Genomic DNA, 11,384 nt, shown 5'->3' with positions numbered 1-11,384 from the left:
GAATGCAGATCCCCAACGATGATTGTTCAAGTTCACTTAAATCCCAAATCTGCAAAAATCTCCACTAAAATCATAATGTGATTGGGCTTTACCCAAAAGATGACTTTTCTTAAATTAACAGTCTTCTTCATGAAGACATTTACTTAACTTCATCTCTGTTAGAAAAGAATTAAATCTGCAGTATGACAGTGAAAATATGTAAGTAGAATAATACTTTTTGACTTCACCATTCCCCTCAAAATATGTATTACACTTGCTTAGTTCATTACTTTGGGACTCAACTTTATTAATTGCAAAATTTTGAAAAAAAATTTCAGAGTGCATGATGAATGCCATTTACTCTCCAGTGAACTGGCAAGTCTGTCTTTGTATTAAATGTATATGTTGTAGATTTTCTAGTTTTTTCTTCCTCTACCACATTCATTTTTACTCTTCTCTAACAAGGGGAGAGTCCGAAAACCGGGTCTCAGATTTTAATCAAATGATGGTAATGACTGCATGTATCCTTAATTTCGATTTATGACTTGCCTGCCCAATAAGCAGATTTGTAGCATGTTTTTTCCTACTTAAAGCATTTGAATCAAGGAAGTTAGCATAGATTGAAGGGGGACATTTCTTAAAGTAATTTTCTCGGGCCCACCTGGTAGAATTAGGATTCTATCTCAGCGAACAAAAACACCATTGAACATATTTTGTCACCATAAAAACTTTCTCCAGGAAAAAACTTAGAGATGTAAAATTCTGAAATGTTCTTAGAGGTGCTTTCTGCTGGAAGCTTTACTCTCCAGATTAAATTGGTTTCACAAGAATCTGAAAAAAATCAGCCTTAAAGACGAGATGTAATAAAATTCACTGAAAGTTATCAGCCCTCATGATGTTATATTTAACACTGATAAATACATATGTACATTAACAAGAATTCAATACTTGTGGGTTCAGATCCCTGGGAAGTCTTAGGAAGATTCGTTGTATCATGATTGAAGATGCTTTTCAGTCCATTCTAGCCCCTTGCAAACAGAGCACTTCCCAACACTTAGTACACATTTCTTCGGAGGCAAATACATCAACCATCAGCCAACCCAACAGCACTGTCGAGGTAACTCCTCCCACATAATCATTTAATCAGTCCATGCCAATTATTTTCAGGTGATATGTCAAATTAAGTTACAAAAAAGACTTCAGGGGGTATCACATGTCAATAATGACGAGAAAGTTTCTCCCTTCCTTCCATGTGAAGTTAACAACAGTTATATATGTACAAATTTTGGAAAAAAATGAGAAAGAAGAGTGAGTCAATGCATAAATGCACACCCTTGAAGGTATTTATGAATCATGATTCTGATGTTTATGAAAAAGGAGCTGAATGTTCATCACATTGGCATCTCAAGGGTATAGGTACAGACATCTTGAGAGAGTATGGGCCAGTTTCAGGAGCATACCAAATTAGTTCAGAACTTCATTTCTATTTCACCCATGGAGCCACCGAACCATTGGCCGCGGCAATCATCTCAATTAAAGGAGGAGGGGGAAGTAGGTCAACCAGGAATATGGTAAATAACCCATGGTTCACTTGAACTGTTGAGGAGGTGGGCCGAAGATACTGCCACTCTGTTTGCTAGCGGTCCGTGATGGAGCAAATCCCAGCATCTTCTGTATGTTCTGTGAAAGGTACCACAGAGAACTTAAATTATTAAGGAGAATAGTCACAAGAAAATACAATACGATGAAAAATACATATAAAAAGGCCTAACCAAATGAGAACATTTGGACCAGCCTACTACAGCCAGGGAAAAAATTGTGGACTGAAAAGAGTTAAAGATACTGCCTTGGCTGGCACTTGGTCCAAGGTTTTCATGAGAAAATGGATATTTCACAAAGAAACATGAATGCACCACTGTATAATTGGAAATATAAAAAAACTTAGGAACTGAATGGAGAGCAGAAATGTCATATTTATCTGAATACATACATGACCATTTCTGCGCGAAAACATTTTAATTACAATTGTCAAGACTCATCTTGTATTCTGGTTCAAATAAAATCATAGAAAATCAAATATTTAGAATTATTAGTGGACACAGGGTAAAACCTTAGTGGCATTATATACTTTATATTTAAGCACTACTTAACAAGAGGGTACACATGTCAATTCTATTATTCAAGAGCAGGGTTGCCACAATTCTGGAAATCCAGGAAAAAAGAACCTTTGATGAAATCTGGGAAAATGTTTACCACTAACCTGTCGAATAGACATGGTGCACAGGATGTACAAAAATATGAAGGAGCATTCAGAATAGTCATCTCCGTGCAAGTTGCGGTGGGAGAGTCCCTGAATCCAAGAGATGGGGATGAAGGGTAGGCGAGCCACCACACGACCATCAAATCTAAAGAGTAAAAAAAAGAGAGTGAATTGATGAGTAAGGTAAGCATTAAATCTTTAGGCAAGAGCAGATTTTAAATTTTCCAAATCTCTGAGCAGATCACACGACAAAATGAAAATATATTACTCACAGAAAACATATGAGTGGACAGAGTCCACAGACACCAGTGAGAGGATAATTAATGGATTTTTCTTCCTTGCAACTGATAAGAGTTATTAGTAATGGGTCGATTTGATTCCTCGATTCTATGCCAAGAATCGGAATTAAAAATGAGTATTAACAAAGGTGAAAAATAGATTCCTATTCCTGTAGTATTTCAAACCACAAATTTATGCTTTGACTTGCTTCTAACAGTCATTTGCATACTCGCGCCAAGTGATCGTGAAAACAAAAACCTTTGAGTCAGCATAATGACCATTTCTTACATGCTGTAGTCTGGTAGTGACATTAAAGATATGTGCGTTCGGTTCTCAAATTCATTAATTTTATTATATTTTAAATAAATAGTGATGGTATTAGTAATGATTTTGTTAACTGATTCTTTCACCAAGTAATGATTTTTTTATGTGGTTGATTTGTTGCCCGGAATTAAGTGAAATTTATCTTGGAGTCTATGGCATCAGAATCGACAGATTGGAAATTTCAGAACCTGAATTAGAATCGCTAAAATTTTGGAATTGAGCCATCACTCATAACTACTTTTGTATCCTAACAGAAATAAAATAATTACTATAATTATTAACTTTCCAGCTTGATATACCATGACTTACAAAGGCTCCTTCCACATCAAATCCCACAAATCCAAGAGGCTCCAGATCCATTTCCCCTTAATCAGGCACATAGCTACAGAGGGGATTCGGGCCCCCCAAAAATTTTCCCAAATGACTACTCATGATACAACTGCAGAGGGGACCACTTGCCCAGGGGCATCTAACCTCTAACACAACCATTTTTCGATTTTGCTCCATTTTGTCTGTTGATAATAAATGATGAATTTGATTTTCTGCATTGCGAAATATAAGGCCGACTTAATGAATTGTAGGGTTTTCCAATGAATGCAAATTGACAACAAAATAATAGTATGTACACCCAAAATCAGCATACTTTTGCAAAATCAAATTCAAGGTTCTTCCCAAATTTTCCAGAGATTTGCATAGGAATTACAATTTAATTTCAATCCATATTTTTATTATCAATACGTAGTCATTAGTGTAGTTGAATTGCTATTAGTAAGATAACCTTATGAGTAAGCAAAATTTATTTGAAAAAGAAGAACATCCCACAAATCCCACAACTCACATACATATCAAGTGTCTGGGCTTCAAATTCTAAAAGCAGCATAGTTTCCAGAACTTCCGACACATCTATCACCTTAATGTTTTATTTCAGTATTATCATGGTTTTGGATGTTGGGCGTAAATACAGGTTAAAGGCCGGACTATATAAAATATTAGCATTAAATAATCTGCAGGGAGTACTTAGCTTGAGATTACAGTAGCCATATTTCAACGGCAGAGTTTATAGAAAAAGTTAGTGTGGAACCAAGGGTTAAAAAAATTAGAGTGGGGTTTGGTTGATTTTGAATCCACTGCAATACATATTAGCATTAGAAAGTGCAGAGTCGTAGTCACTAGTTTTTTCATGAGCTCTCCATATTTTTTTCAGCTCTAGTTCTGAACCGTGGAAGAAGACATCTTGGATTGAAAAATAACATGGATATACTATGGCATTGAAAAGTAAACTCCAGAAAAAACATCGACACTGCTAAGAAACAGCTCAAATTAATTTCAACACCTTAGTGTGGTAGTTTGCTGTTACAGCTGAGCAGAAGAATGATACCTACATCACGTCGAGTACCCATTAATTTTTTCCATATATGCATCAAAGCTGTGAAGCTAATTTTCTATTTAGGGCTATATTTTAAGTTATTGTTAATTTTTTAAAACACAAGATGGTCCTAAGTAATAGTACGTTTTAGCACACAAGCTCTTGACTTCTGCAAGTACATACAACTGCATGATTATTTGGTAACAGTTTTATTCACATTTATTGACACAGTAAAAAATTCTTCTGTATTTAGAATCAAAACAACCTTTGGCTTCTTGAGCCACTGGGTAGTCCAAGTACCTGTTCCATAAACCCTAAGTCAATTTATACAGAGGTTCATGGAGCAATGTGATACAGCAGTCCACTAAGGATAGCAATGCAAGGGAGAAATGGCTTCTAAGAAGCCTCTACCTTTAGTGGACTCCTCAATGGTGATAAAGTTGGGGCTCACATCACACAGGGATTCAAATCAATAAGTTTTTAAGCTTAAAACATGTAAATTTTTGGCGTGAATGATGTTACATACATGCTATTGAACATGCTGAGCAATGCTGTAAATGCAAATCCAATGGCAAACATGGACTTCATTTTGACAAGAGAGAGATCTCGGTTGTTGTTTTTCAAGCGCTCCTCCTCTCTCTCGATTTTCTTCTTCTGCTGTTTGTCCAGCGAATCGCCATGAGCTTCCTTGCGCTTTTCCACTATAGATCAGAAAAGAATACCAATTTACATATTTGCAATACACCCAAAAACAGTGCATGAGACCTTTTACATTGGATTTTTAAACAAATGATCAAATAATAAAGAGTAACAAGAAACAAAAAAAAAATACATGAGTTAAATACACTCAGATCTCATGCAATATTTACTTCACTTCTATGAATGCCTCATCCGCTCATTTGTAATTTAGGAAGGGTGGAGAAAGAAAAGAGGGATTTAAAGACAAAGTTTCCTGATGGCGGTCGTAAATGACTAAAATTGATGATGTTACATCAACAGAAGGAGTTGGTTGTTTGAGGCGTAACTTGATGAAAGCGATTCATTACTAAAATTAAAAAGAAGAACTTTGTGCTTTCACATTAATATATTTTCACACATTTACGACCATGGTTTCAATGTTAGACCTGATGTTAGTTTCACCTGATGATGATGTCTAATGTTGAAACCATGGTCGTAAATGTGTGAAAATATATTAATGTGAAAGCACAAAGTTCTTCTTTTTAATTTTAACAGAAGGAGCTCTGATGGAATTGTAGGTAAGAGGTAGCCAGTAGGTAAGGGATCTCTGGGTCACTGATAAATGGAGGAGAGGTACATAGATGGAAAAGAAATAAGTTCCGTGTTTTACGGGAAGGGACACAAAGGGAGAACATTGACAGAATGTCGTTAGACCTGAAGTGGCCATTCATGATTTGGTGGAAAATCCTGAGGTCACTAATAGTACCTCTTCGCCTTAAGGGAACAATGTCAAGTTGAGAGAGGAGATCATCAGCAGTGAGATTACGGAGGGAGGGGTCACAGTTTTTTACAATGTCTACGAAGAAATTAACAGGTCTATTAATATTTTTGAGATTTGAGGAACAGACTGAAGACCGTATGGGCAGACAATAATCAAAAAGTGGAAGAACACATCCAGAAAAGATAGATTTCAGAGCTAAAGGACTCCATTTCTGTAAATCAGTACTTAAGTCCAACTAGAGCTATTGCTTTGGTAGATATGTGCTTAATGTGAGGGGTGAAGGTAAGCTGGGAGTCAAAAACGATTCCCAAATCACTGTCGTATGTAACTTTCGGAATCAGTTGGCCTGAGAAACTATGGGAAGGATTAGACCGTAGAGAGAAGGCCATGGTTTTGGACTTTAGGGGATTTACCTTTAGCTTCGAGGTGGAACTCCAATTTGAAATGGAAGCGAATGCATCCTGTAGGATTGAACTCTTGGCGTGGCTGTCAACTCTTCTGAAAACCTTGCAGTCATCAGCGTATAGAAGAATTCCACAGTCACGTGACGAAATGGATTGTGTTACATCATCGAATGTAAAGGGTGAATAAAAGGGGGCCACGCACACTGCCTTGGGGGACACCGCGGTTACTCTGAGGGATGAAGAGGAGACACCGTCAAGAATTACTCTTGGTGTTCTCTTGGATAGGAAGTCAATGGGAAGATGAAGACGGGTGCCGTTAATATTGAAGTGGTTTCTTAGCTTGTGTGATAGGAGGTGATGGCCTACGGTATCAAACACTTTTGAAAAATCAATAAAGCAGACATCAAGGTGGGAGGATTGCTCATTTGCATACGCTCCATTGATGTGGCTGCTAATGAATGTGAGATTGCTGAGGCATGTTCCACCTGGGAGGAAACCATGCTGGTTTGGAGATAAATAGGGAAGAGTGAATGAAAGGAGGCGGTTATGGATGATTCTTTTAAAGACAATAGATAGGACAGGTAAGATGGAGATTGGTCGATAATTATCTATGGAACTTTTGCATTTTGATTTCAATATTGGAGTGACACGGCCATTTTCCACTGAAGAGGGAAAAAATCATAGAAATGGGAAGATGTGTTGGCAGTGCATTTGAGGAATAGCGACCCGATGCATCATGGCCAGTAGCTTTGTTTGCAGGTAAGGAAGAAAGAAGACCGAGGACTTCATTTGGTAAAGTGGAAATGGTTGATAGTAAATGGGAACCAATAGTAGAGGTGGGTGGAAAATTTTATATCATCTTGTGATACCCAAAGAATTTTACTAAAGAAAGTTGGTTCATTTTCTTATGTAACACACATTACATATTAAATAAAGTTGGGCAAAAGCCTCTTGATATGAACCAATACCAGACATAAAAATAATATTGAGCATAATTTATTAATTATACATAATATGATCGTCCATTCATAAATTGGTTAATGGCAGATGGAATTCCAAGTGGATTAAATGATTGAAAATAAAAACCAATAGAAATTTTCTAAGCTTAATAGGACATGCCCACCCAGAAATATTGCCCATATTTTTTATGTCATGCACAGCAATGCTGTCAAAGTACATTATTTGATCAACAGGAGATGAATTTATGTTAATTCAGACAGACTATGGCACACGCCATCTTCAGTTTTGATGAACATTGCATTCACTTATATTACCTAGCTATTAAACTATACAAATTTTTCCCTCTATCAATGTTAGTTTTTTTTAACTGTCACTAAAAGTCACAGAAAAATTAGGGGATTTGGTGTGGCCAAGGCATGCATGGGTATTTGTATAAGTAAAGGAAAATAATGTTCAATAGTAAGTTTTTTTTCAAATGAAATCAAAAACCTATACCTAAAGATGTAAGAAAAAATTAAATATACCTTGAGTGTTCTCAAAAATCCACTAAAAACCATCAACCCTGATGACCGCATTATTTCTTATGCCCTCAGTCATTCGCAACTAAAATTTCTAAAACGCCAATGAATTTAATCAATGAAAATTTATGCAGGTGATTCTTTTAACTTCAATATTATAGAATGAATCACTAATAGATGCCGGGATTTTTTTCCTCACATTTAGATAGTGTTCTAGCCTGAGTTCATTATCAATAGCCTTTGAATTTTTACCATTGAATTGATGACCACCTACGATGGATTAACAGCATTATCTTAGAATTACCGTAGTTGTAGCTAATTACTATAATTAATTGCAAGCTAGTAAATGCATTAATATCATAGACATTTGATTGCAAACACAGCTCATCAAACTTGCCTTTGTAATGCCCTAACGAAAAACTCTTACGTTTTCTCTTTCTGTCAAGAAAATTAAAAATTCTACACCTTATTATTTTCTCCCGTGAGAATAATACAGCAAAGTTGTTCCTCTGTTTGAAGCCCCGTTATATTTAAGACATTCTTCGGAAACATACACGAAAATGACATTGCATTTCATTTCAAAAACCTTGGTTTCGAAAACCACCATAGTGGAATGTATTAAGGACAATAACATAAGGAGTTTTTATAGAGATGAGGTGCGTGGAAAGACGTAGAATGCATTAAAGATCGTCCATTTGAGGGCACGCGAAAAATGAAAACAAACACAGCGGCAGGGGACGGGAAGTACGATGAAATTCAACTGAACCTAAGGCATCCCATTGACTAAGTAACATACAAATGAATTTACACATTGGTCTAACATTGTGCTACACTAACAATAAGCGATTCTCGAATCGCCGAAAGAGACGATCAAGAATGGTTACAAGGGATCCACTAATTACTGTAGAGACCAAACTCCAAAGTAGACCAAATATAAAACAGACTTACGCCTTTTACTTTGCCTCTCAACTTCAGCTTTCAGCTTTTGATACTTTTCGGTTCTGTAAACCATCAGCCACGTCAAACCTAAGGAGAAGCATTCAAGTATTGTACAGGAAATACATGATCAGGGAACTTACTAAATGTTACTAATCTGCTCATTATACCAACCTTCGCCTAGAAGTGCCGTACATATGGAAATAAAGACTATGAGCAATGTATCAGACCACATTTTTTTCGCTTAATGAGCCAGAAAAATTCAACCGTAACTAATTAAGAACATACAAAGAAACACGCTGAGGTGTCCCCCCCTCTTTACGCTGCTCAAATTTCCAATGTTTTCTGCTATTTATTTCCGGTGTCCGGTGACGCCAGAGCCATCTGGAGTAGATATCCCAAATTGTAATCACTAGTGATGGGCAAAGTCGATCATTTTAGTGATTCAATCATTTTGACTCGAGTCACATAAGTGATTCAATCAATTGATTCAATCACTATGATCGAAAAGACTCAAAGGAGTCAAGATTGAAAAGACTCAAAAGGAATCATGATCGAAAAGACTCAAAAGGAATCAAGATCGAAAAGACTCAATCAATGGATGTAATAAATCACTTTGAATAATCGAATAAATACTGCCTCATCTGCGAAGAGCATTGGTAACGCTGATTGCTATCCATATTATCATTTCATATATTATTTTAATTGTGAATTCCTAGATGAGTAAATTAGATTGCAAAAATGAAGGAAGCAGTGTCATGAAAATATTTGGGAAGGCGAAACTGCCACAGTTTCTTAACACTAATAAAATAATTTCTAACTATAGTTGATCAAAATATAACACAAAATACACCACACACTATGCATGAATCTGATCTGCAGGATAATTTTATGAACGGCACAATAAAATATAATCAGCTTTAACTTCTACTTCTTAACGTTCTCCTACAGGAGTCATCTTAATATTTTCCTTTTACGTGTATTGGTGTTATTAATACTGATAACTGCTGGAAAACATTTAAGAAAAAGATTACACAAGTATTCAGTTCTTCATAACATAGTATTTAATTTTATCACAACTATTTCTGCCCTGACGAAAAGAGATTAAGCATCGGTCGTTCCAAATTTTGAATCAAACCGGAAACCGAGATGATTGATATGAAACCGGAAGTCGGAGTGATTGATGATTGATGATCGACTTGTTTAACGAAATGAATCATGAGTCATTTGATTCACCTAGTGATTCAATCTTTTTGATCGAATCGTTCATGATCGACCCATCACTAGTAATCACGGGAGTGCAATCAACGGGATAAGGGGATAAGAAGGGGTTCTTTGTGATCGACGTACTTGCGAAGTAGATAGTTTATAATTTAGGGTCCGTTGAGCCAAAAACTGTTGTGATGGAGCAAAGAGGACAGTTTACGAATCGTTTCAAGAAACAGTAGAAGTTTTTGCGGTATCCAAGAAAGTTTGTGATGAAGAAATTTTTGAGTGCCATCTTGTCAATGGAGCTGTCGTAAATAACAAACCTTAATTAGGGTCATTTTGATCATAGATAAAATATAGTGGTTGTAAGCACGTTTCCCATCCTGCTGAATATAAGTTAACGAAGGTTCGTACGCTTTGCAAACGCTTATTTTGCATGTTGTGTAGAGCATGTGATATAGTACAGTGCCTTTTTCATGTTCCTGATTTTGTTAATAAATATATTTTTGTTAGCTTTATCGCCAGACGACTAAAGTTCCTAATATTATAGCTTAACCATTTTGATATTGTGGGGTTTTACGCGTGACTCATGGGGCGAATTTTGGTGCATGAGGATTGTTTATTCAATAATCATTTATTGAAGACGAAGTTTTATAATTGCCCCTACACCTAATTGTTGCGGTGTGAATAAGGACGCGTAGTGATATAATTGTATTTAAATTTTGTTAGTAGCAGTATCTTTCGTGTTGGAAATCCAGAAGGAAGTTCAATTTTGGCATGAACACCATTGAAACCTAGTGCGAGGAATCGACCACAACTGCCCAAATTTGGAAAAAGAGTTTAAAAAAATCATTTTATTGTTATTTATCAGGTAATAGTGGGTCCAGTAGAGCAAGGCAACTCTTTTGTTTAGCTGGAAATAACTCGCAATTGCCATGAGGTAATGGCAGTGTTGATTTCACTATTGTTACTCATTTCTACGCTTCTATTTCCTTCTCTTCTTTGTTTATCCTGAAGCGCCTATTCTCTCCCTTACTCTCCTTGGTGGAAACCATTGATTGGCGATTTGATTCTAAATCGTAATGCTCTTCTAGCCGAGATTAAGGTATGACTTCTCTGGGTATGCGATCCATTGAAAGAATCAGTCACTTAGTAGAATTGTAACTGGCCAGTAGAAAACTGGTAACTGATGCTCATCAACATAGAGGAAGGGGCAGAAGTGTTTTGGGGTATATATTGAGGATAAGGAAGTAAGATGACAGGCATGAGTAGACAGTAGTGAAATAAAAAATCTGCCGTTACTTCTGTTGGAGAACAGTGACTCTATGTCCCTGAATGCTGAACAGCACTCAGTGACTTAGAGTTTACTTATGCAACATTTTTGAAGACAAATATATTCTTTGTTTGGGATGGTATTTCTATAGTTCCTGTACCTATAAATCACATAAATTTGTTTTTGTTTTAAAGAGCAGGGGTTGTTATGCTCTGTCCATCTTGGCTTGAAATGAGATCTCTGTCTGTTTGGAAAGCAGGCATACTTGACGGCTCTGCTTCTTAGATTTATCTGGCCGTTACGTTCATGATACCAGGCAGGGTATGTCAGATTAATCTGAGTGTGATTTGTAAACATATCTTTGCTTCCTAAATAGACACACTGGTGGTAGAGCTACACTATAAATATTTATAATTG

General features: G+C 36.3%; 1 protein-coding gene across 1 annotated transcript; it reads right to left on the bottom strand.

Moving 5' to 3' along the window:
- Positions 1 to 859: 859 nt before the first annotated feature.
- LOC124165566 (calcium load-activated calcium channel) lies at positions 860 to 8,852 on the bottom strand. Its single transcript, XM_046543022.1, has 5 exons — positions 8,660 to 8,852; positions 8,498 to 8,575; positions 4,735 to 4,909; positions 2,240 to 2,384; positions 860 to 1,659 (listed from the first exon to the last, which is right to left on the bottom strand). Exons 1-5 carry the CDS (start codon positions 8,718 to 8,720, stop codon positions 1,567 to 1,569), a joined length of 552 nt encoding a protein of 183 aa, XP_046398978.1. The 5' UTR covers positions 8,721 to 8,852; the 3' UTR covers positions 860 to 1,566.
- Between the last annotated feature and the right edge of the window lie 2,532 nt (positions 8,853 to 11,384).

The sequence above is a fragment of the Ischnura elegans genome, chromosome 9 (genome assembly GCF_921293095.1).
Source record: "Ischnura elegans chromosome 9, ioIscEleg1.1, whole genome shotgun sequence".
In the NCBI taxonomy this organism is placed as follows: Eukaryota; Metazoa; Arthropoda; class Insecta; order Odonata; family Coenagrionidae; genus Ischnura; species Ischnura elegans.
Note: the sequence above shows the minus strand (reverse complement) of the source record. Positions and strands in the feature narration are given on the sequence as shown.